Consider the following 25,505-nt stretch of genomic DNA (forward strand, 5'->3'; position numbering starts at 1 on the left):
CACACAAATCTTACAGCTGTGTTTGGGACATAGTCAGCACCCCCAGATGGTGGCTAGTGTCCTTACGGCTCTTACATGTATTGAGTCAATTCTCTAAGAGCCTGTTCATGGAGAGCCTTGGATATCCCTGGTGAGCATACCCACCCCCCACATCGCTACCATGAAGACCCCAGAGAGACCCTAGAACCAGCCTGCATACCCAAGGCCCTGAAGAACCCTCCCCACACTCCCTCTTGGGCCACCCTGAGAATCTGAGGCCCTGGTTCCCACAGAGCCCACATTGCTCGGTGGTTCCCCAGCATCCCCAAGCTCCACTGGGGGGTAAACAGTTCCACTCAGGCCTGTGTGTGAAGCCCAGCCCTGCCACACACGGGCTATGTGACCTTGGGCAAGTCATTCCTCCTCTCCGAGCCTCCGTCTCTTATCCGTCAAATGGGGCTGATAAAGAGCTCCTACTTGTTTGAGTCACGGTGAGGGAAGATGATTTTAATGAGGCTGTGGCTGCTGCACTGTGCTGAACACAGGCCCTGGAGAGTTTAGAGAACCCGGACTCACCTCTGGGTGGGACACCACAGCATGAGGGTGAGTGCAGAGGGCGCCGTGGTCATGAGGGCACTGACCCATGCTGCCTCCATGTCTCTCCCAGTGGAAGTCTATAACTGTGCCATGGGCAGCCCCGACTGTTCTCAGTGCCTAGGTCGGGAGGACCTGGGACACCTGTGCGTGTGGAGTGATGGCTGCCGCCTGCGGGGGCCCCTGCAGCCCCTGCCTGGCACCTGCCCTGCCCCCGAGATCCGCACGGTAAGCACCCCCACCCACGGAGGCCTGTCATACCACATGCCTGCATGTGCAACACACATAGCACCCCTCATGGGCTCTCAGACCCGTGCACCTGTGCTTGCACACGACCAGGCATATGCATGTAGTAAAACCTACTGAGCACCTGCTGGGTGCCAGGCCCCCTCTGTGCCGGAGACACAGCTGTGAACAAAACAAAGTACCACCCTCGACATGGAGCTAATGGTGTAGTGGGGGAGGAGGGTGGGCAGTAATAAGTAAGGAAATAAATAATTTACATATAGAAGGTGGTAAGTGCTATGAAGAAAAACAGAATAAAGGGGAGAGTCTGGGGTGGGGGAGACGCTGGAGCTCGTGTCTAGTTTTTATAGCGAGGTTGGGGAAACCTTGCCAATAGGATGATAACTGAGATCAGTAATAACCAAGCCTCAGTTTCAGTGAAGAAAATCTTATGGAGGAGCACTGGGTGTTATACTATATGTTGGCAAATTGTATTTAAATAAAATTCTAAAAATTAACTTAAAAAATGAAAGTCTTAAAGGGATTGTCATCGGCTTAGCCTTGGCCAGGTGCCCCTCCCTGGCCCAATAAGTTCTGGCTGGGATGCAAGATCATGTGGTCAGACGTGGCCCCTGGGAGGCGGACCTCGTTGTCCCCTGGAGACTCCCCCCACCAATGTCACTGACTTTGTGCATGCATACTCACATCCCCACGTCCACGTGGGCTCAGTAACCCGCACGCACATCCTCACTGGCAGCCCCAGTGACCTGTCAAGTGAGCAGTGGTCCCAACTCTTTCAGAGCCAGTACCTTCTCCTGAGCAGCAGGTGGACATGGTCATGCCTCCTCCTGGGTGTATGCAATAGTGGGGGTGGGTGAGCGAGGAGGCTGCTGACCTTCCAGCCTCAGAACTTCATTCATCCTCTGTCCCCTGGCAGATTGAGCCCCTGAGTGGCCCCTTGGATGGCGGGACCCTATTGACCATCCGAGGCAGGAATCTAGGCCGGCGGCTTAGCGATGTGGCCCATGGCGTGTGGGTTGGCAGCGTAGCCTGTGAGCCACTGGCTAACAGATACACGGTGTCAGAGGAGTAAGTAGTGGGCAGTGCCCAGGGTGGGGTCTGAATGACTTCTAGCGACCCGCCCCCAAAAGTGCCAACCACAGCTTTGCCCTCCTCTCTCCCCTCTGCCATCCCACCCTCCCCGGCACCCTGCTGCTCCCCAGAAGTGGCCCACCTTCAGGTGTCCTGGACCTTGCTCAAGTCCATCCCCTCTCCATGTGCATCCTGCCCATTCTGCTCTGGATACTCCTCTTTACCCTTCAAGTTCCCATTTCAATGCCTGCTGCTCTGGGAAGCCCTCCCACGTTCCCCTAGACCAGTTCCACTTCCACAGAAGCTTGGCACTGATACAAAAATCAAAACAAAACAACAACAAAAACCTTGCAGTTCACGAAGTGTGGGGCTTCTGGTGTGGTACCAGGGTCTGGGCCTACAGCCGCGGAGCTAGAGGGCTGCTAGAGGAACAGGGAGTGAGCTGGATTTCCTTGGGGGTGGCGGGGAAAAGGACTGTAAGTCTGGCTTGCAGAAAGGCCATCAGTCTACCAGCCTAGATGTCCTCATGGTTGGAGAACGTTCAGACCAAAGAGACCGTCTTATCCAACCCCTTTTCATATCTTTGCAGAAGTGTGGGAAAGTCATGGGGTGAGGGTGGTCCCGGGGAAGAGCCTGGCATCAGGGTGGCACTTGGGGGTTTCAGAGTGGCTGTCTTCCACCTGATGGGGAATGATTTCATTTTGTGGGGGGGGAATGATTTCAGTATTGATGTGGGTGATGCTGTTGGGTGCCCTGGCCGGATAGCAGCCCCCACTGTGAGTGGGAGGGGTGGGTAGTCGAGTGCAAGAGTGGGGAGCTCAGACACCCTCCGGGTGGACTGGGAGGCATTATTTAAGGGAGAATACCCAGCCCTGGAGATGCTCAGCCCACTCCGCTGACCAAAGCTGCCTCCCCCCAGGATTGTGTGTGCCACAGGGCCAGCCCCAGGGCCATTCTCAGACGTGGTGACAGTGAACGCCTCCAAGGAGGGCAAGTCACGGGAGCGCTTCTCCTACGTGGTAAGGGAGGCCACGCCCACCTTCCTGCCCACCCCACCAGCCACACTCGGGGGATAGCCTGAGGCCTGACCACCTGTCTTCCTCCCACAGCTGCCCCTGGTCCAATTCCTGGAGCCTGACAAGGGCCCCAAGGCCGGGGGCACCAGAATCATAATTCACGGAAGCGACCTCCATGTGGGCTCCGAGCTCCAAGTCCTGGTGAATGACACAGAGCCCTGCACAGAGCTTGTGTAAGCCCCTGGTCTTGGGCCACTCCTAGCCCAGGAGAGTTGGGGTGGGGGTGTTAGATGAGTGGAGTGACATCTTTGCACCAAGCGATACTTGGGTCTTCACCTGCTGTGTCCCCTAGCCCAAGTCCCTCTCCCCCTCTGAGCCTCAATATCCTTATCTAGTAAGAACCAGTATGAGTTCTCTGTAGTACTCATACTGTAGTACTTATGAATAGTACTCTGTGCCTGGTATACAGTAGGTGCTCTGTAAGTGACAGCTCATCGAAAATGGTGATGATTGTACACGTTCTGAGATCCTCTGGCTGGCCCAGGGTTGTGTTTGGTGGCAGTGGTGTGGTCCACAACCTCTTGGTGAAATGCCTGTTTTTATTATGTACTTCCTGTGTACCAGGGCCCAAGGATGGCCATTACTAGGGGATACCAAGAGGAGCCCAGCGGTCTCAGCCCCCAGGGGAAAGCAGACACTCCCTCAGGAAATCGAAATATCTGAGATTGGGGAAAAAGTCAGTGCTTTCAGAGCCACTCCTCAGCAGGGGTGCAGTGGAGAGAGGAGCTCTGGGAAAAAGCTTCTTGGATGGTGTGGGATGGAGCAGAAGATTGGAAAGTATGGGCAGGATCTGGGGAGGGGGGGAAGGTGTTGAAGGTGGGAAGCACAGCGGAGCAGAGGCGGGGCAGTAGGAATATAGAAATAACAGGTTTCTGTGCATGGGGCCAGAAGACCAGGTTGGGAGCGGCAGAGGAGCCCTGGAACCCAGGCCAAGTGCACGGGCCTGTGCCCGGCCGATGGGCAAGCCGGAGCCATCAGTGGGAGGTTGGGGCCCTGCGGATGACACCACTGCCCTCCCACAGGCGCACGGAAACCAGCATCACCTGCACGGTGCCTGAGGGCGCCCTGCCGGCCCCCGTGTCTGTGTGCGTGCGCTTTGAGCGCCGGGGCTGCGTGCGCAGCAACCTCACCTTCCAGTACATGCAGAACCCAGTCATCACTGCCATCAGTCCCCGCCGCAGCCCTGTCAGGTGAGACCCCAGACCCTGACCCTCAGGCTGAGCTCACGCTCTGGAGTGGCAGGTGGGCTGATGGGGCTTGCTGTCCCCCACAGTGGCGGCAGGACCATCACGGTGGCCGGTGAGCGTTTCCACATGGTGCAGAATGTGTCCATGGCCGTGCATCACATTGGCCGGGAGCCCACGGTGAGGGGGCAGGGGCCAAGGTGGGGTGGGAAGCAGCCCATAGCCCTGATTGAGTGGGCCTCACCCTCCTGCGTCTCCCCCACCACTGTGTCTCTCCCTCTCTGTCTCCTTGAACCTCAATCTCTCCCCTTTCTCCGTATCTGTCACTTCTCTGTATCTGTCCATCCCCACCCTTGGCCCTGGCCCTCCCCTACTAGCTTTGCAAAGTTCTCAACTCCACCCTCATCACCTGCCCATCCCCTGGGGCCCTGAGCAATGCATCAGCACCTGTGGACTTCTTCATCAACGGGCGGGCCTATGCGGACGAGGCAGCTGTGGCGGAGGAGCTGCTGGACCCCGACGAGGCGCGGCGGGGCAGTAGGTTCCGCCTGGACTACCTCCCTGACCCGCAGTTCTCCACGGCCAAGAGGGAGAAGTGGATCAAGCACCACCCCGGGGAGCCCCTCACCCTGGTCATCCATGTGAGTGTCAGTGGGCGTCAGGGCAGGGATGAATGGGGCCGGGCTCAGCCGTGCACCTCAGCGAGCCACCCCCCCCGCCCCCCCCAAACTCTGCCTCCACAGAAGGAGCAGGACAGCCTGGGGCTCGAGAGCCACGAGTACCGGATCAAGATAGGCCAGGTGGCCTGTGACATCCAGATTGTCTCAGATAGAGTCATCCACTGCTCGGTCAATGAGTCACTGGGCACAGCCGAGGGGCAGTTGCCCATCACAGTGAGTGAACAGGGTGCGCTAGGTGGAGGCAGACCTGGCCCCCAGCCCTGCCCCATCTGATTGAAGGCCCACCCCTTCCTTGTGTGTCAGAGCTAAGCATTTTCATGCTCAGTGGAAGAGGCCAGGGGAGCACAGCAGAGGTTTACATCCTCTATTGAAAGGCCCAAGAATTTAGTGACTTGCACCTGGTCAATGAGCAGCCCCAGAGAGGCCTGATGGGGCTGGAGCATCAGAGGGCATTAGAAGTTGCCCCTGCTCCACCTGATGCTCCACCTAGAGTCTGGGCTGCCAATCACCATGCAGAGTCACAGACGGAAGGGAAACCGGAAGGCAGAGAGAGCCCAGAAGTGGGACCTTACTAGGCTGTACCTGCTTGCACACCTCTGAGGATGGGGAGCTCACTCCTTCCCAGGCAGCACATGCTGCCTAAGAGGGATCTGTCTGGGAAAACTCCCTTGCACCCGCACCCTAGACCCTGTTATGCCCTCTGAATCCTCAAACGTTGCCTGCTCCCCGTGTCCTGGAACAGCCTTCCAGGTACTTGGCGACAGCAGCCAGACCCTGTGAACTGCCATGTCTCTCTGGCTGCTCTGCAGCTCCTTCCAGGCTGCGATAATAAACACAGCCCTCTGTGCTGAGTGTTGCCTCTCGGCCAGGGCTTGCCAAGCATCCCCTCATTTAGCCCTCCCAGCATCCCCGGGAGGTGCACGCAGTTGTCTCTGGCTTATAGATGTGGCATCAGAGGTTCAAAGAGGTTAGGCGGCTTGCCCAGGACCCCACTGCTAGCGAGCAGAGGAGCCAAGGTACAGGTCCAGGGAAGCTACAGCTCCCTTCCCCCCACCTCCACACAGATCCAGGTAGGCAACTTCAATCAGACCATCGCCACGCTGCAGCTGGGGGGCAGTGAGACCGCAATCATTGTGTCCATCGTCATCTGCAGTGTCCTGCTGCTGCTCTCTGTGGTCGGTAAGGACCTTTCTCTCATGACACCTTGGAGGGCAGATCTGTCCACCTCATGTCCCAGCCCCTCTGAAGATTGGCAGATAGGAGGAAAGGCATGATGGACCAGGGACGCAGCTTGAACAAAGGCCTAATGGTGGGTTGCTCACTGACAAGTGTGGCCCCGCTGCGGCTCACACGGGGGTAGAAGGGGATAGAGGCTGGAGGACGTGCTGTGTCCTAGCTGCGGGCCCTGGGTGCCTGGCAGAGGAACCCGGACTCTGTCCTCTTGCCAATAAGGACCTACTGAGAAGACTTAAACAATGGTTGTTCAGGGAAGATTAACCTACATATTTGGTTGGCTACCCCATTATTTAGATAATGGTTATGAAGGTGATACTGTTGATCCTTGAACAACGTGGGGGTTGGGGCACTGCCCCCAACCCTGCACATAGTCAAAAATCCATGTATAAGTTTTGATTCCTCCAAAACTTAACTAGTGGTAGCCTCCTGTCTGGAAACCTTACTGATAGCATAAAGAACACATATTTTGTAGGTTATATATATTACCCACTGCATTCTTTTTTAAAATATTTTATTTATTTATTCATGAGAGACACACAGAGAGGCAGAGACACAGGCAGAGGGAATAGCAGGCTCCCTGCGGGGAGCCCGATGTGGGATTCCATCCCAGAATCCTGGGATCATGTCCTAGGAAGCCAAAGGCAGATACTCAACCACTGAGCCACCCAGGCATCCCTACATACTGTATTCTTACAATAAAGTAGCTAGAAAAAAAGAAAATCTTATTAAGAAAATCATAAGAGAGAAAAAATACACTCACAGTACTTTATTTTTAAAAATCTGCATCCAAATGGACCACACAGTTCAAACCCAGCTGTTCAAGGGTTGGCTGTGTGTGTGTGTGTGTGTGTGTCCCCCTTCCCCCACCCCAGAAAGGAATTATAATACCTCTGTGACATCTTTTAAATGTTTCATAATTTTTTATCTTTTATTTATATATTTATTTTTAATTTTCTCATCGTTTCACGAGTTAACACCTGGTCATTGTGGAAAGAACTGAAAAATGATAAAAAGCAGAAAGAGAACAGAAATCGCTCATAATTTTCTTGCCCAAAGAAAGCCACTGTTTACCTCTATTTTTTACTGAATTATAATTGACATAAAATATATCAGGTTCAGCTGCACAATATTGTGATTCAGTATTTTTATACAGTTACCATCTGACACCATACAAAGGTATTACAACATTATTGACTATATTCCCTATGTTGTATAGTTCCTATGTTAGGTCCCCCAAAACTTATTTCTTTTATAAGTGGAAGTTTATGCCTCTTAAGCACCTTTACCTGTTTCACCCAATTCCCCCCACCCCTCCTCTCTAGGAACCACCAGATTATTCTCTGCATTTATGAATCCATTTCTGTTTTGTTTTACTTGTTTATTTTGTTTTGTTTTTTAGATTCTTTTTTAAAAATATTTATTTATTTATTTATTCATGATAGAGAGAGAGAGAGAGGCAGAGACATAGGAGGAGGGAGAAGCAGGCTCCATGCCGGGAGCCCAATGTGAGACTCGATCCCGGGACTCCAGGATCACGCCCCGGGCCAAAGGCAGGCGCCAAACCGCTGAGCCACCCAGGGATCCCCTGTTTTTTAGATTCTAAGTGAAATCACATAACATTTGTCTTTCGGTGTCTGACTTTGTAATGTGACACCCTCTAGGTCCATCCATGTTGTCACAAATGGCAATATTTCATTTTTCAGGGCTGAGTAATATTTCATTGTATCTATATACCACATCTTCTTTATCCATTCATCTACCCATGAATGCTTGGGTTTGCTCCCATGTCTTAGCTATTATAAATAATGCTGTAATGAACATCCGGATGCATGTATCTGTTTGAATTAGTATTTTCATTTTTTTCAGCTAAATACCCAGAGGTAGAATTGCTGGGTCCCAGGGCAGTTGTATTTTTAATCTTTGAGGAACCTCCTGTTTTCCATAGTGGCTGCATCCATTTATGTGCCTACCAACAGTTTACCAGGGTTTCCTTTTCTCCACAGCCTCACCAACACTTGTTATATCTTGTCATTTTGATACCAGCCCTTCTGACAGGTGTGAAGTGCTATCCCATTGTGGTTGTGATTTGTATTTTTGATGAGTGATGATGAGCATCTTTTCATGTGTCTGTTGGCCATCTGCATGTCTTCTTTGCAAAAAAAAAAAAGTCTGTTTAGGTCCTCTGCCCATTTGTTAATCAGATGGCTTGTTTTTTGCTTTTCAGTTGTAGGAGTCTTTATATATTGTGAATATCAACCTTTATCAGATACATTGCAAGTATTGTCTTCCATTTAATAGGTTGCTTTTTTGTTTTGTGGATGGTTTCCTTTGCTGTTCAAAAGCTTTTTAGTTTGATGTAGTTACATTTGTTTATTTTTGCTCCTGTTGCCCTTGCCTGAGGAGACAGATCCAAAAAAATATTGCTAAGACTGATGTCCAAGAGCTTACTGCCTGTGTTTTCTTCTAGCAGCTTTATGGTTTCAAACCTCAAATTTAAGTCTTTAACTCATTTGGACTCTATTTTTGTATATGGTGTAAGAAAATGATCCAATTTCATTCTTTTGCATATGGCTGTCCAGATTTCCCAATACCATTTATTGAAGAAACTGTCTTTAACCCAGTGTATATTCTTGCTTCCTTTGTTGAAGATTAATTGACCATGTAAGTATGAGTTTATTTGTGGACTCTGTTCTAGTACATTGGTCTACGTGCCTGTTTTGTGTGGTACTATACTGTTTCGATTACCTTAGCTTTGGCTATAGCTTGAAACCTGGGAGCATGGCACCTCCTGTTTTATTCTTTCTCGAGATTTCTTTGGCTGTTTACATTTTAGGATTGTTTATTCTAATTCTGTGAAAAATACCACTGGTATCTTGATAGGGATTGCACTGAGTCTGTAGATTGCTTTGGGTAGTGAGGGCATTTTAACAGTAATTCTTCCAATGTATGAGCATGGTATATCCTCCCATTTCTTTTGTGTCATCCCAAGTATTTCTCATCAATAATTTCTAGTTTTCAGAGTAAACATTTTTTTACCTCCTTGATAAAATTTATTCCTAAGTATTTTATTCTTTTTGATTCAATTGTAAATGGTACTATTTTCCCATTTCTCTTTCTGAATAGTTCTTTATTAGTTAGTGCATAGAAAGACAATAATAGCATACTAATTAGTATCCTGTGTATATTAGTATATTAGTAATATATACTAATATAGTATCCTGTGACTTGACTGAATTTGTTTAGTAGTTGTAATAGTTGTTGTTTTGTGGGTTTTTTTGGTGGAGTCTTTAAAGTTTTCTACATATATCATCTGCAAATAGTGACAGTTTTACTTCTTCCTTTCCAATTTGGATGCCTTTTACTTCTTTTTCTTGCCTAATTGCTGTGGCTAGGACTTCTAAATGCTACGTTGAGTAAGATTGGTGAGAATGGGCATCCTTCCTGATCTTAGAGGAAACACTTTCAGCTTTTCACTGTTGAGTTTGATATTAACTTTGTCTCCATCCTATATGTCCTATATCACTTTATAGTACGTCCCTCTGTACTCACTTTATTGAGAATTTTTATCATAAGATGTTGAATTTTGTCAAATTCTTTTTCTGCATCTATTGAGATGATCAAATGATTTCTATCCTTCATTTTTATGTTAATGTGGTGTATCACGTTATGTGATGTATGGGTGTTAAACCATCCTTGTGTCCCTGCAATGACTCCTACTTGGTCATGGTGTATGATCCTTCTAATGTCTTGTTGAATTCGGTTTGGTAATATTTTGTTGCAGATTTTTGCACCTTTGTTCATCAGTGATGTTGGGCTGTAGTTCTCTTTTTTTGTAATGCCTCTTTCTGGTTTTAGTATGAGGATAATGCTGACTTCATAAAATGAGTTTGGAAGTGTTCTTTCCTCTTCAGCTGTTTGGAATTATATCAAGAGGATAAGTATTAACTCTTCTTTAAATGTTTGGTAGAATTCACCTGTAAAGCCATTTGGACCTGGACTTTTGTTTTGGGGGGAGTTTTTTGATTACTGACTTAATTTCATGACTAGTAGTCAGTCTAATTAGATTTTCTATTTCATGATTAAAAGATTGTATATTTCTAGGAATTTGACCATTTTTCCCAGATTCTCCAACTTGTTGGTGTATAACTATATAGTATTCTCTTATCTTTTGTATTTCTGTGGTATCAATTATAATTTCTCCATTTTCATTTCTGATTCAATTCAGTCCTCTCTTTTTTTCCTTTATGAGTCTGACTAAAGGTTTGTCGACTTTGTTTCTTTTTTTTTAAGATGTTTTTTTTAAAACTTATTCATTCATAGAGACACAGAGAGAAACAGAGACAGAGACACAGGCAGAGGGAGAAGCAGGCCCCATGCAGAGAGCCTGACGTGGGACTCGATCCCGGGTCTTCAGGATCACGCCCTGGGCTGCAGGCAGCGCTAAACCGCTGTGCCACTGGGGCTACTCCTCGACTTTGTTTTTTTATTTTTATTTATTTATGATAGTCACACAGAGAGAGAGGCAGAGACATAGGCAGAGGGAGAAGCAGGCTCCATGCACTGGGAGCCCGACGTGGGATTCGATCCCGGGTCTCCAGGATCACGCCCTGGGCCAAAGACAGGTGCCAAACCGCTGCGCCACCCAGGGATCCCTCGACTTTGTTTCTTTTCAGAGAACCAGCTCTTGGCTTCACTGATCTTTTCTACTGTGGGTTTTTTTTTTTTTTTTTTAGTTTATTTCATTTATTTCCGCTCTGATCTTTATTTCTTTCCTTCTACTAACTTTGAGTTTTGTTCTTCTTTTTTCTAGTTCCTTTAAAGTTAGATCATTTGAAACTTTTCTTGTTTCCTGAGGTAGGCCTGTATCACCATGAAATTCTTAGAGTGGTTTTTTCTGTGTCCCAAGATTTCAGACTTTTTTTTTCATTTTAATTTGTCTCTATATTTGTGTTTATTTGCTCTTTGATTTCTTCATTTACCCATTAGTTTCAGTAGCATGTTGTTTAGCCTCTATGTGTTTGTGTCTTTTCCCATTTTCTTCTTGGAATTAATTTCTAGTTTCATGCTGTTGTAGTCAGAAAAGATGTTTGATATTATTCCAGTGTTCTTAAATTTATTGATACTTGTTTTGTGGCCTAATACATGACCTAACCTGGAGAATGTCCCCCGTGTACTTGAAAAGAATATGTATTTTGCTGTTTGGGGATGTAATGTTCTGTCTGTATCTGTTAAGTTCATCTGGTCCAATGTGTCATTTAAGGATGATGTTTCCTTATTGATTTTCTGTCTGGGTGATCTATCCATTGATACAAGTAGGGTGTTAAAGTCCCCTACTGTTACTATGTTGCTGTCTATTTCTCCCTTCAGGCCTGTTAATATTTGCCTTGTATGTTTAGGTACTCCTCTGTTCAGTGCATCTTTACAAATGTTATATTCTCTTGCTGGATTGACCCCTTTATCATTATGTAGTGTCCTTCTTTGTCTTCTATTACAGTCTTTGTTTTAAGGTCTATTTTATCTGATGTAAGGATTGCTATCCCAGCTTTCTTTGCATTTTCATTTGTATGAAACATGCTTTTCCATCCCCTCACTTCCAGTCTGTGTGTGACCTTAGATGTGAAGTGAGTCGCTTGTAGGCAGCATATAGATGGGTCCTTTTTTTTTTTTTAAATCCACTTATCCACTCTATGTCTTTTGACTGGAGAATTCAGTCTAGTTATATTTAAAGTAATTATTGATAGGTGTGTACTTACTGCCATTTTATTAGTTGTTTTCTGGCTGTTTTTGTACTTTCTGTTTCTTTCTTCTCTTTCTCCCCTTATGTGTTGATAGTTTTCATTAGTGGTATGTTTAGATTTCTTTCTTTCTTTCTTTTTTTTTTCGTTTCTTTTCTTTTGTGTATTTTATGTTTTTTCTTTGTGGTTACTGTAAGGTTCACATATAATACCTTATATATATAACAGTCTCTTTTAAGTTGATAGTAAGTTAATTTTTAATACATTCCAGAGCTTCATATTTTTATTCCACTCCATTACATATATATATGTGTGTGTGTGTGTGTGTGTGTGTGTGTGTATAAATTTATTTACTTATTTTAGAGAGAGAGAGAAAGAGAGAGAGAGCAGGAGAGGGAGAGAGAATCTCAAGCAGACTCCACAATGCGTGTGGAGCCTGACACAGGTCTTAATCTCATGACCCTGAGATCATGACCTGAGCTGAACCAAGAACTGGACGCTTAAACAAAGATCCAGACACCCTCCACCCCATCTTATATTTTTTGATGACACAGTTTACATGTTTATTTTATGTATCTCTTAACTAATTATCATATTTTAATTAATTTTACTATTTTTGTCTTATCCTTTATACTTGCTTTATAAGTGTTTGGCTCACTATATTTATTTTATAATGCTTACCACTATTTTAAAACACACACACACTTCTTTTTAGGAGAATGGGATATCAGAATTGTTTTCCTGGGTGTTCCCTGACCCTTTACCCTGTAGGAGTTTTTAGCGCACCAGGGAGGGGAGGGCTGCAGGCGAAGGGCACCCATCCACCTCCCCACACCCTGCCCAGGGGAGCTGGAGAGGAAGCTAGTAGGACCTCTCCCTCCAGCCCCGGGCCCTGTGCACTGCCACGTGCCAACAGATGTTTTCCAAGGGGCTGTCCAGGCCTGACCTGCCTCTCTACTGCCTGCAGCCCTGTTTGTCTTCTGTACTAAGAGCCGCCGTGCCGAGCGCTACTGGCAGAAGACTCTGCTGCAGATGGAGGAGATGGAATCTCAGATCCGAGAGGAAATCCGTAAAGGTAGCGGGTTGGGGACCACGCGGGGCTGTGGACCTTGGCTTTGCCATCTGGGGAATGGGTTCGAGATGTCCTCACAGCTCCCTGCCAACCCCCCAGGCTTTGCCGAGCTGCAGACAGACATGACTGATCTGACCAAGGAGCTGAACCGCAGCCAGGGCATCCCCTTCCTGGAGTATAAGCACTTTGTGACACGCACCTTCTTCCCTAAGGTCAGCCTGCACCTTGCTAGCCACCTCAGGGGCCCCTTGACCTCCTTCTGGGCCCTGCTGCCTTAGAGGGCCCCACATGGGCCCCTGGAGCAGTGCCTAACCTCCATGTGCTCTCACGGCAGCCTTGGCCACCTGCCCTCGCCTGTGGAGGGAAGGCGCCTAGTTTCTCCCCTCACTTTTCTCTGTTCATTTGATGTCTAGCTGTCCATACAGAAGCCGGCTGCTGGCCCCAGTCTTCTCCCGGGGTGTAGGGCCTGCCTCTTTCCTTACTGAGGTGGCGAGCAGAGGTGGCCCAGGCTTTCCTAGGCGCCCAGTGCTCCGCCAGCCTCTCTCAGCCCTGGGTCCCTTCCCAGCCAGGCTTCTACATCCCCTCCTCCTGCCCATTGGACTCTACCTCAAGCCTCCCACCCATCTTTGTGTTCCAGGGGCTGCTGCCCTGGCCCCACCTTCCCTGGCCTGGCCAGAGCATTCCTGCTGGCAGCCAGTGCCCTGCCTCTTGCCCTGTCCACACTGTTCACCATGCAGCAGCCCAAGCAAGGCCATACCGTGGTCCCTGCTGGCCTCTCTGCTCTCTCTCCCATTCCACACTGAGCTGCTTCTGCTTCCTCATAAGCCTTGTGTGCTCTTGCATTACCACACCTTGTATTGGGAGGTTCTGCTCCTTCCTTTCCTCCCCCACCCCAAGCCCCTTGGGCCACCCCTCCTTGCTTCTCTGGACCCTTAAGGCCCCTGGGCATGGTCTCCTGCCTCTTCTTCCTTTACAAGGTATCCCTTTGCACTTGTTGAGCGGCCCTTGCATGCCAGTCAGGGGAGACCGCAGCCCTGCTGAGATGCCGGGGGGTGGTCTACCCCTACAGTGTTCCTCCCTCTATGAAGAACGTTATGTACTGCCCTCCCAGACCCTCAACTCCCAGGGCAGCTCCCCGGTGCAGGAGACCCACCCACTGCTGGGAGAGTGGAAGGTGAGTATCCCGTGCACGTGTGTGCATGTACACGCAGGGCTCAGAGCCACCCCATCCCTCATCTGGCCCATTGATCCTAATCATGGGAAGTTGAGAGGGATCAGTTATTGGAAGTAAGTCCTCCATCCCAAGAGGCACTCAAGTGGCCATTCAGGGTGTTATAAGTGCTCCCCAAGTGAGGTAGGGAGGCAAGAGGATTGGGTCTTTCTGGACATTCCATTCTACCTGCTGCCTCCAGAATGGCAAGCAAGAGGGTCCTACACACAGGGACTCAGGGTTACCTCCAGACACCCTTAACCTTTTTCGAGGCCCACTTTTCAACTCAACTGAGCCATGATTCCCAGTTGGGAGTTAAGAGACATCTGCCATGAAAGGTGGTGAGCTTCCCATCCCAGGAGGCATTCGAAGAGCCATTCAGGGCATTATAAGTCCTGCCTCCCAGGCCACGCAGAGGTACCAGACCCCTGTGCACTGCACCGATTACTTCCACAGATCCCGGAGAGCTGCCGGCCCAACATGGAAGAGGGGATCAGCCTGTTTTCCTCGTTGCTCAACAACAAGCACTTCCTCATTGTCTTTGTGCATGCGCTGGAGCAGCAGAAAGACTTTGCAGTGCGTGACAGGTCAGGCTGCAAGGCTCTGGGAGAGGGACAGGGGCCACACAGCCTGTCCTGGCTTGGCCTGGCCAGACCCAAGGCTGGGCAGTTTGCAAATCACCTTGCCTGCCAGGCAGTAGGCATCCACCCAGCACCAGGCCCCCACGTGCTTTCCGTTCCTGGGCCTGGATGCCCAAGCTATGGGCTCAGGGACATGGTGGTTGCTGGAATGTTCAAGAAGGTGGCCCTTTGTCCAGGTGGGTTTGAGCTGCACTCTCACTCATCTGCCAGGCACCAGCCACACAGGCATACCTGGGGTCACCAGGTCCACAAGGCAGCAGTGGAGCCCCATACACATGCTCCTCACATCCCAGGGCCCTGAGGTACGGCTGCTGCTGAGGCCACGCACCCACCCACAGGTGCAGCCTGGCCTCCCTGCTGACCATCGCGCTCCATGGCAAGCTCGAGTACTACACGGGAATCATGAAGGAGCTGCTGGTGGACCTCATCGACGCCTCGGCCGCCAAGAACCCGAAGCTCATGCTGCGGCGTACGGAGTCTGTGGTTGAGAAGATGCTCACCAACTGGATGTCCATCTGCATGTACAGCTGTCTGCGGGTAACACAGTAGGGCCTGCCACCTCCCAGGCCTTCCTCATGACAAGCATCACATATCTGACTCTGTTTCACCCTCATGCCAGCTCTGTCAGGAGGAGTCATCATACCCTTCATGCAGATGAGGGAAGGGGCTCAGGGAGCAGGGACAGGCCTGTGGGGTCCAAGACACAGCTCAGGGAAGGCCTGGCTTCCCGTAAGGGCTCAGAGCAAGCTCAGGGCAGAACAGAGGCTGTGTCAAGAGGTTTGTTCCAGATGGTTTTCTTAGTCATCAAACCCTCCCCTGTGTGCCTTTGGACCATGACTCTGGGTTCAGACGATAAACGAGGCCCAGTCTCAGCCCTTAAGATTCCCCCAGGCTTAGAGGAGACAGATGTGGAAATAGCAGTTAACATACAGAGCAATAAATGCCATGCAGTGGAGCTCAACTGCTGAGGCCTTGGGCCTGGGTGGAGGGTTCAAGGTGGCTTCCTGGAGGGGGTGACCCTAAGCTCAGGTCTGAGGGCTCATAGGAGGGCAGGGGTATGAGGCCCACCTGGCCCAAGATGCTTTACGCTCCCCAGCCTGTGATTTGAGACATTCTGTATTCTAAACTCACCCTGGGCAGCTTAGCAGAGTCATGGGCTTGGCAGCCGGCTCATCCAGGGTTCAAGTCTAGCCCTGCTACTTCCCCACTCAGTGACCCTGGGCAGGTTGATTGTCCTCTCAGAGCCTCAGCAGTGAGGATGACATCCCATACTGGAAAGAGTTGCTGGGATGACCAAATGCATGTACCTGCCCACAGCCAAGCATTTTCCACCTCAGAGATATGGAGACACCAGGGGTGGGGGACAGGAGGCAGGGGGAGACAGGAGGATGGCACCAGGATCCAAAAGGGGTAACAACCCAGGCAGCCATGGAAGTGTTGGTGGAAGGGGCTGGTGAAGGTGTTCCAGATGGGGCCACGGCATGGCCAAAGGCTTGGGGGCTGGATATGGAGGCGGGTGGGGGCTGGGCCAGGCAGGCTGGGCCTCAGCCCCTCACAGCCCTGTGCCCCCCCAGGAAACAGTGGGGGAGCCGTTCTTCCTGCTTCTGTGCGCCATCAAGCAGCAGATCAACAAGGGTTCCATTGACGCCATCACGGGCAAGGCCCGCTACACGCTCAACGAGGAGTGGCTGCTGCGGGAGAACATAGAGGCCAAGCCCCGGGTGAGCTGGGCTGGGTCAGGGCAGCTTGGCAGCAGGGTGGGAGCCATCTCCCAGGCAGACCAGGAACACCCTGACCTGAATCATGACCCCGCCGCCTAGGCCCAGGGTAATGATGGGAGGGACTTGCTGACTGTCTCCTCCTCTCTTGCAGAACCTGAACGTGTCCTTCCAGGGCTGTGGCATGGACTCGCTGAGTGTGCGGGCCATGGACACAGACACACTGACACAGGTGAAAGAGAAGATTCTGGAAGCCTTCTGCAAGAATGTGCCCTACTCTCAGTGGCCACGTGCAGAGGACGTTGACCTCGGTGGGCAGGGCCTCGGCATTGGGCTACTCCAGTGGGAACGGTCCCCTGCTTTGGTTGCATGTGCCTTTCACTCAGCTAATGTACATTAATTGTGGCCCTGGGGACACGGAGACGATCAGACAAGGTGCCCATCACCAAGGAGCTCCTGTTCTGGTGGGGAGATGGGTACTGCAGTGTGAGCCAGCTGCAGACAACAGCAAAAAGTATTCAGGGAAAGCTTGCTCGAGGAGGTGAAGTTGGAGTGGGTTTTGAAGGATGCATAGGAATTTCGGTTGGGCCAAAATCTGCCATTCATTCTTTGATCGTAGGCCCCATTCCAAGCACCAGATTGTGATGATAGATGGGTTCAGTGACTGTCTATTCATAGCAGGGAGCTCCCTGGGTCTGGCACGCAGGGGCCGGGATAGGCTGTGAGATGAGGTGGGGCAGGTGTTCAGTCACCCAGAACCTGGAAGGGCAGTCAGTACCTCAGGACAGTGGGAGTCATGGAAGGTCTGTGATCCCTTTCACACATGCCACCTTTTCTTATTTCATCAGCGATAGTAAAGTAACAGCGTCAAGGTTGGAGACATGGCCAGACCTCCTGCTCTGTGCCCATGTACTCTCTCCTCTGAATCTCTTTCCTCCTTTGCATTTTAAAAAATAAGGCTCAGAGAGAGCCATGGCTTGCCCTAGATTCCACAGAGGGAGCCAGACGCCTCTCCCTGTGCGGCCTGGGCTGGTGCTGCCTCCTCCAGCCAGCTCCCCGCCCCTGAACCCTGCTCTCTGCCCCCAGAGTGGTTTGCCTCAAGCACGCAAAGCTATATCCTCCGGGATCTGGATGACACCTCAGTAGTTGAGGATGGCCGCAAGAAGCTCAACACGCTGGCCCACTACAAGGTAGGATCCCCAGCCCACCCCACTCCCACCTCTGCCCTCCCTGACCTCTGACCTCTGACCTCAGCCTCTCCCCTCCTGTCAGATCCCTGAAGGTGCCTCCCTGGCCATGAGTCTCACAGACAAGAAGGACAACACACTGGGCCGAGGTAGCACCGGTGGATGTGGGGAGGGGGTCAGGCCAGGCTTCGGCCCCTTCCTAGCAGCCCTAGTAGGGAAGCCAAGAGGCAGGGCCGGGCCGGGCTGTGGCCTCCTTGGGCGGAGCGAGGACTGGGCCAGGCCCCCTCTGCCCCAGTCCTGTTTGGGCCGCCAGGCCTCCTCAAGCTGGGATCCTGCGGGCAGCCAGAGAGAGGCCCCAAGAGGGCGGGATGTGGTTTCAAGAGGTCTGGGCAGCAGCCAGGCTGGAGGGGGAGGCGGCATATGCCCATCTGGGTTTTGGGCTGCGTCCCTGCCTCAATTCCACCCCCCATCCACACCCTCAGGCTCGCAGACCTAGCTTTCCAGCTGCCAGGCATGGGGTCCAAGGCTCCTTTGGTCTCAGGGTCCCCTGCTAAGGTCAGCAGCAGGATCTCGGGTGTCTTCCTGCAGCTTCTGAGGTCTGGGCTGGCAGGAGCTCTGGTCTGGGCAGTGGAGCGGTGAGGGCAGCCACCCTGTGCCCCTGTGGGGTCTCCGCCATGTCTGTCTGTTGACTGTTTCTCCTTTCTCCTTGTGTGCGTCTCATTTGTGTGCCTTTTTGTCTCGGGCTTGTTCTCTGTGTGTCTCTCTGGATCTCTCTTACCTCTGTCTCTGTCTCTGTCTGTATCTCTCACTCTCACTTTCTTCCGGTATTGCTTTGGATCTCTCTCTCTCTCTTTCTTTTCTGTATCCATTCCTGTTTTTCTCTCTCTCCACCCCCTCCTCTCTCTTGTTTATTTATTGTGTTTTCCTTCTCACAGTGAAAGACTTGGACACAGAGAAGTATTTCCATCTGGTAAGTGCCTGGCCTCTGGCCCTAGGGGTGCCCACCCTCACTGGGTATGGACTTGGCTTCCTGCCACCCTGGGCCTCTGGGGAGAGTACTGCCAGGCTGGGGAAAGGCTGGGGGTTGGGGAGCAGGGATGGGTCCCTTGTGCCCCGCCAAGCACCAGGTACCTGCGGGTTGCGGGACAGGACCTCCCACAGGACGGCCAAGGATGGTGCTGGGCGCCAGACTGACCAGCGCTCTGGCCTCCCAGGTGTTGCCCACAGACGAGTTAGCAGAGCCCAAGAAGTCCCACCGGCAGAGCCACCGCAAGAAGGTGCTACCGGAGATCTACCTGACTCGCCTGCTGTCCACCAAGGTGGGCCTGGCCACTTCGCCCCATCAGTGGGCCAGCTGTCCACACGTGCCTGGGTGTAGGGGGAGAGTTCTCCTGTGACTCTGGATGAGCTCCCTTGAGAGAGGCTCAGGGCTTTGTGTTGCTCCTGAGGAGGGGTTTTCTCACAGCCAAGAAAGGTACCTGACGGATGGCTTCTGTATTAGCCACTGTGACAGGGCAGCAGAGGTCCAGAGGGGTCAGTGCTGTCGCTGAGGCCCCAGTGGCTCAGGTGGTAGTCATCACCCGGCCCTACCAATTCCCTACCCTGTGCCCCAGTATCTGGATAAGTCCTTCCAATACCCTCCCCAGGGAGGAGGATTTCACAGATGAGAAAATCACGGCCCAGAGAGGTTAGTGACCAGCCCAATGGTACCTGGCTTTCCCACACACCAACCCAAGCACTTTAGGCTCCCTGGAGCTACCAGAGGTGCCCACTCACCCTCCCCAGGTGGTGCTGGGCTGATAGCAGCCACCCAACTCTTCTGCAGGGCACGCTGCAGAAGTTTCTGGATGACCTGTTCAAGGCTATTCTCAGTATCCGTGAAGACAAACCCCCACTGGCCGTCAAGTACTTCTTTGACTTCCTGGAGGAGCAGGCGGAGAAGAGGGGGATCTCAGATCCTGATACTCTGCACATCTGGAAGACCAACAGGTTGGTGGGCTGACAGCGTGTGGGTGGTGGGCCGGCAGGGAGGGAGGTGTAGCCTCCTCGCTTCAGTGTGGGCAGCCCAAGTGCAGGAGTTCGGAGCCTGGTCTCTCAGCCCAGCTGCCAGGGTTCCAGCCCTGTTTGGCCCCCTCCTACCCATGTGACCTTGGGTAAGTGACTTCACCTCTCTGTGCTTTAGTCTTTCCAGCGGTAAAACCAGGATAATCAAAGTAATCCACCTTACTTGTAAGAATTAACTAAAAGCGAGCAGGGTGGAAGTTTGGCCCTTACCATCACTTCTCTCCTCAACTCCTCTTGGACGGGCACCATCAGCTCCATTTTACAGATGAGAACAGTGAGGCTCACAGAGAAGGCCCTGCTCGAGATCACGCGGCCCTTGGCAGTGGCAGAGCCAGGCTCAAACCCACCCATACCCAGTTCATAGCTTTCCCTTGAGGCATGTCTTTTTTAGCTTTTGGGGTCACAGGCCCCCACAGCTTGTTGAAAACTTCAGCCTGAACCTCAGGAAAAGTGACAGCCTAGACGTTTCTGTGCAGTTGCAGGGGCTTCTCAGAGCTCCGGGTGGGTGGGGGAGTGGGGTGTCCATGCACTCTGGGCTGCTGAGTCACTGGGTGGCCCTGGGTTGGGGGTATTGCCAACCCTTTCTGGCCTCCTGAGGCCAAGGCCAGAAATCCAGACCCCGCCCTCCCGCAGCCCTTTCTGGCTTCTCAGTGGCCCCCGCTAATGGTGGACTTCCTGCTGCCGTGCAAGGGCTGTAAGGAGGAGCCGTGTGCTGCCGCAGGGCGGGGCTGAGGGGGTGGGTTCTTCTAATGAGAACCAGGACCAGGCTGGAGGCTCCCTCGTGAGAACAGAAGGCTGTGTGGGGTTGGGGGAAGGCCTGAAGGTAGTCTGGCCCTGCAATGCCTGCCTGGAGCATCCTGCCCCGCTGCAAGCAGCAAACCCTCCTCTTGGCCCCTCTGCCACCCTAGCCAGCTGGGATGGTCATCAGCCCTGTTTGTGGAGGAGCAGACTGAGGTTCTGTCTTAGGTTGAAACCTCTCTGGCCTTGAGGGGTAAAGCCGGCCTGCCCTTGGCGCCTGGCTGCCTTCCTCTTTGACCCCCCTCACCCAGCAACCCCCTCCTTTGTGGCCGCACCCTCACACAGCGCCTCCATCACCCCCATCCCACAGCCTTCCTCTCCGGTTCTGGGTGAACATCCTGAAAAACCCCCAGTTTGTCTTCGACATCGACAAGACGGACCACATCGACGCCTGCCTCTCTGTCATCGCTCAGGCTTTCATTGACGCCTGCTCCATCTCCGACCTGCAGCTGGGCAAGGTCTGCCGCTCCGGGGTGGGCTGCCCACGGCCGGGCGGGAAGAGGGGGCCAAGGCAGGGGGCGTGCACCTTGAGTCTTTCTGGGAGGGGAACCAAGGAGCTCGGGTTTGGGGGGCAGGGGATGAACAGGGACCTTCCAAATGGGGCAAATGCCCAGAAACTGGCCCTTGTGGTCAGAAAGTCTGCACCCGTCTCGGGTGTGCTCCACACCCCCTGCCAATGTTTAGGCCCTAGAGCCAGGCCCGGGGGAAACCTGCGTGGTCAGGTACAACATCATGAGAGACTCAGCCAGGCTCCGAGCAGCAGTCCTGATGGCCGAGGGCCTTCCATGTGGGCACCGAGTGAGGAGTGGGTAGAGGGGAACAGGTGACCTCTGAGCTGCACACAGGAGGGGCCTCCCTGAGACCCCTGGCTTTGGAGCAGGGAGAGGAGAGAGAACAGCATTCCAGGCATTGGGAATTACCTGGCCGAGAGCAGGGAGGCATGAAAGAGTACTGGCCGCTGTGAACCTTAATGAGATGGTGTCCTTAGACCTGGCACTGGAGGATGGCGGGTACGCCGCCCTGCCTTCAGCCTGTGACTTCCAGGGGCTGCGCGAGAAAGAATGCCATCACTTCTCACATCCAGCCTCCGCAGGCAGGATGCCTGTGACAAAGAACTGGGAGCGCACTTGGCACGTTTTGCTTTTGGGTGTTGGAAACATACAGTGGGAAATATTCCACTGAGCCAGCAATCAAGTTTCCGGCAATCTTAGCCACCAAGATGCATAACCCTAAGCAAGGATGTAGATGAAACAGCTTGTGTGCAACTAAGAGCTGGCACAGAGACCGTGTACTTCCCCTCTAAAGGAAGCAGGTCCCCCTTCAGGTCATCCCCCTACAGTCCTATAGAAAATAGGGCAGGGGCTCCGTGCCGAAGGGCAGCACACAGCAGTGATGGGGCTGTTTGTGTGGCAGTAGGGACATGGCTTGTCCAGAAACAGATGTGTCCGTCTGGTCTCCATCCGCCCGCTTATCCCCACTACTCCCCTCTGCCCAGGATTCCCCAACCAACAAGCTCCTCTACGCCAAGGAGATTCCCGAGTACCGCAAGATCGTGCAGCGCTACTACAAGCAGATCCACGACATGACTCCGCTTAGCGAGCAGGAGATGAACGCGCACCTGGCAGAGGAGTCCCGGGTGCGGCCGGCTCCAGAGGGGCCTTGTGGGCGTGGGGCTGGGACCCGACTTCCAGGGGCAGGCTGTGGGCAGCTGAGGGTTTGTGTGTAACCCCCTGGGCTGGGGCTGGGGCTGGCCTTGGCCTTGCAGGGTAGGTTAACCACCCCTCCCGCTCCCTTCTTCCTCTCCGTAGAAATACCAGAACGAGTTCAACACCAACGTGGCCATGGCTGAGATTTATAAATACGCCAAGAGGTATCGCACACAGGTGGGTACCCCTGATGTGAGGTGCCCCCCCTTTTCGGCCCTGCCCTCCTCCTCCTCTGCTCAGGAAAACCCCAGGAGAAGTTCATGCTCAAGTGTCCACACCCCAGGACATTTGCGCTGTCGGGGGCCAGTTGGCAGCAGTAGAAATCCAGGCTGTAGAAGGTGGTCCCCGCCTTCTACAGTGGGGGCCTCAGGCTGTGACCCAGCTGCCCCTTGCTCCCCCCTCAGATCATGACTGCCCTGGAGGCAAACCCCACTGCTCGGAGGACCCAGCTGCAGCACAAGTTCGAGCAGGTGGTAGCCCTGATGGAAGATAACATCTACGAGTGCTACAGTGAGGCCTGAGCCTGGGGGAGACGTGCTGGGGAGGGACACTGCCCTCAGCTTCACTCTGTGCCACTCTGTGCCGTGCCTCTGACTCCGGCTGGGAAATGACTGAGCAGGATGGGCTTCAGGAGAGGGGCTGGGGAATGGAGGAGCTCCTCTGACCCAGGCAGGGGAGCCCCTCAGTCCTGGCCCCTTGGGCACCTCCATCCCCTCCCACCTGCCCCCAGATCTGATCTCTGGGTTGGGGACTTGAAAGCCAAGCCAGCCCCCTGGTAAGGCTCCCGCCACCCCCCAAGCACAGACTGGATGGAGGCACCCCCAGCTCTGCCACCACCGCTGCTGCTGAGAGCCCCGCCCCCCATGGCCCAACGCCCTCAAACAGAGGAGCCCCCAGCCCAGAGGCCGCAGCCAGAAACACTACCTCATCAATGTGGCGGAGGGGAGGCCTCCTGGAACCAGCCCTCCGTTGGTTTCTGCTTCAACCACCAGAATGTCATCTCCGTCTTCTCACCCCGAGAGAACCCTGGCGACGCACGGTTTCAAGCAGCGTCAGGTGTTCGTTGCTCGAGCAGCTGCTGGTGGAGTGGGCAGTGCCCACGGCCCGTGGGCAGGCTCCGTGGGCTTCCCCACAAGCTGGGGTGGGCGGAGGACGAGGGGACAGGTGCTGAGTGCTGCCAGGCTGGAGGGAGGGAGAGGGCTGAGTCGCACCAAGGCTGTAGCTGGGCTACTTGATCTTGCTGGAAGTGTTTCTAAAGATAGCACCACTTTTTTTTTTAAAGCTTTTATATATTAAAAAAAAAAAAAAACTTATCACGCGCCAACTGTGAATAGCTGCCGCTTGTGCAGAGGACCCGGGGAGGGGTCCCAAGGGGCTCCCAACACAACACTGGAAAGGACTGTTCCAGGAGACAGGCAGAGACAACCCCCCGCCCCGACTCAAGGCCCTGAAAAAAGTCACCCATTCTGTTCCTGTCAGAAGCGACCCTCCACTGCTGACCGGGCTCCCCCTGCAGCAGACCCAGCCAGCACTGGGACTGGCTCTGAGCCTGCGGGGGCTGGGCTGGAGGGGTGGCTGAGAAGCTCTGGAACCTTCTTTATAATAAAAGCCTGATGGGAAAACCTGCTGTGGGCTCCAGCCTTTATCCCGAGATGGCCTGGAAGGGAAATGTGTGCTTGTAGGAGAAAGAGGACCAGCTGGGTGTAGAGCCCTGCCTCGGCCATGCTCCTGAGGGAGGGTTGGGCAGATACCTGAGCCCGCCCTGGGCAGGCAGTGGCATGGTTCAGTGGGACAGTGTGTGCTTGCCATGGGCCTGGCCCTCAGCTGAGCTTCCTGGGCTTCGAGGGCCCCCATGGGACCTCCAGGAAGCCATCAAAGCTCCCACGGGCCACCTACCCCTGGGCAGACCCCACTCCTAGGACCTTTATAACAGGCCTGTGAGGAACAGAATATTATGCCCATTTTACAGATAAAGAAATGGACTGTCAGCACCGTAGAAGAATCCCCACAGGTCACACAGCCAGGGAACAGCAAAGTGGGAACACAAACCAAGTTGTGTGGGCCCCTCATTCCTCTGTTTTGTGCTTCCTCCAGGCAGTCTCCACAGTGGCTCCCTAATGTGTAGAGAGGTCAAGGTCCTAGAGAGAGGTCCTAGAGAGAACTAATGTTTATGCACACCCCCCTGAATTCCTCATCAATCTTGAAAACCCCACTTTTTTCACATTAGGAAATATGCAGTTTCCCCAAGGCCAGTGTAACCTTGGACTGGTCCCAGTGGGGCAATCCATTCCTCATGATGGTCAACCTTACCCAAGTAAGGTCAGCACTAGCACAGAACCCCGCACCACCACCCCCCCAGCCCACCCAGCTGGCTCTGGGCCTAAGCTGGGGGCGAGGTTCATTGCTGTCCCCCCAGGAAGAGGGGGGCTTCATTAGAGGACCGGCCCCAAATCAGAAGCGACTCAGTTATGTTTCTGTCACAATGTGGAGAAAACTCAGCACCCAATTATCAAGAATAAGAACTAAGAAAAATTCATACCATGTATTTATTTTTTTAAATTCATACCATTTAAACAAAATCCCGCAAATACCAGTTCTAGAATTAATGAGAACAGAGAAGTGAGAAAAGAAAAATAAACAATTTTTAGCTTTAAAAATAGCCTTCTCCTGTAGGGGCTTCTGGGTGGAGACAGATTCTTTATCTTTCCAAATTTTCTATTTTGAGCACTGATTCCCTTTTATTAAGCAGCATATTTTCTAATTTAAGTATTGACACATTTGATAGGGATTTTTGAGTGGTGTGATTTTAGAATGAATACATGCTTCCTGCAGAAATGTCAGGAAATAAAAGCTACCCTAATCCACCCATGGTTCATGTCCCAGAGAATGCCAGTCCCGATCGTGTGCCCACCTGGGCCGGAGGCTGAGTAGAATCCGGGGCCAGGGTATACACACCATTTTGTAACCTGCCTTTTCCCCTGTGCAACAGTATGTCAGTGACATCCTTCCCGTGGCATTAAAGATTCTGCAGCTTGCTTTAATGCCTGATTAACATGCAGCTCCTTCTTGCAGTTTAGAGACACGTTGGCACACGGAGGGAAAATCTCTAGTTTTTGGGGTCGTTTCTCTGCACAGAAGGTGGGCAACTTCTGTGAGCCGCCCACAGGTCTGACCTGGGGCCCTGAAGACTTGCCTTGCAGGGACAGGATGCCTCGCTGCCTGAGGGCCAGGGGGAGTGGAGACCCTCGGCACAGGGTCCTTGAGTGGGGACCAGGGAGGTTTGGGTGCGTGTCCCTGTCCTGGGTGCT

General features: G+C 52.5%; 1 protein-coding gene across 1 annotated transcript in view; it reads left to right on the plus strand.

Annotated features, from left to right (window-relative positions):
- PLXND1 (plexin D1) overlaps positions 1-23,819 on the plus strand; it is a 56,477-nt gene extending 32,658 nt beyond the window's left edge. Inside the window, exons 12-36 of the mRNA XM_072720249.1 lie at positions 647-801; positions 1,736-1,887; positions 2,810-2,909; positions 3,000-3,139; positions 3,989-4,156; positions 4,240-4,330; positions 4,528-4,791; positions 4,894-5,043; positions 5,895-6,009; positions 12,769-12,876; positions 12,973-13,085; positions 13,943-14,047; positions 14,540-14,670; positions 15,063-15,261; positions 16,299-16,445; positions 16,597-16,753; positions 17,529-17,632; positions 17,715-17,778; positions 18,565-18,599; positions 18,844-18,948; positions 19,455-19,618; positions 20,802-20,949; positions 21,987-22,127; positions 22,300-22,374; positions 22,602-23,819. Coding sequence (XP_072576350.1) covers positions 647-801; positions 1,736-1,887; positions 2,810-2,909; positions 3,000-3,139; positions 3,989-4,156; positions 4,240-4,330; positions 4,528-4,791; positions 4,894-5,043; positions 5,895-6,009; positions 12,769-12,876; positions 12,973-13,085; positions 13,943-14,047; positions 14,540-14,670; positions 15,063-15,261; positions 16,299-16,445; positions 16,597-16,753; positions 17,529-17,632; positions 17,715-17,778; positions 18,565-18,599; positions 18,844-18,948; positions 19,455-19,618; positions 20,802-20,949; positions 21,987-22,127; positions 22,300-22,374; positions 22,602-22,718 — 3,248 coding nt within the window. The 3' untranslated portion in view covers positions 22,719-23,819. The remainder of the gene's footprint in view (positions 1-646; positions 802-1,735; positions 1,888-2,809; positions 2,910-2,999; positions 3,140-3,988; positions 4,157-4,239; positions 4,331-4,527; positions 4,792-4,893; positions 5,044-5,894; positions 6,010-12,768; positions 12,877-12,972; positions 13,086-13,942; positions 14,048-14,539; positions 14,671-15,062; positions 15,262-16,298; positions 16,446-16,596; positions 16,754-17,528; positions 17,633-17,714; positions 17,779-18,564; positions 18,600-18,843; positions 18,949-19,454; positions 19,619-20,801; positions 20,950-21,986; positions 22,128-22,299; positions 22,375-22,601) is intronic.
- Positions 23,820-25,505: the final 1,686 nt, after the last annotated feature.

Source organism: Vulpes vulpes, chromosome 9, assembly GCF_048418805.1.
Source record: "Vulpes vulpes isolate BD-2025 chromosome 9, VulVul3, whole genome shotgun sequence".
Classification (NCBI taxonomy): domain Eukaryota; kingdom Metazoa; phylum Chordata; class Mammalia; order Carnivora; family Canidae; genus Vulpes; species Vulpes vulpes.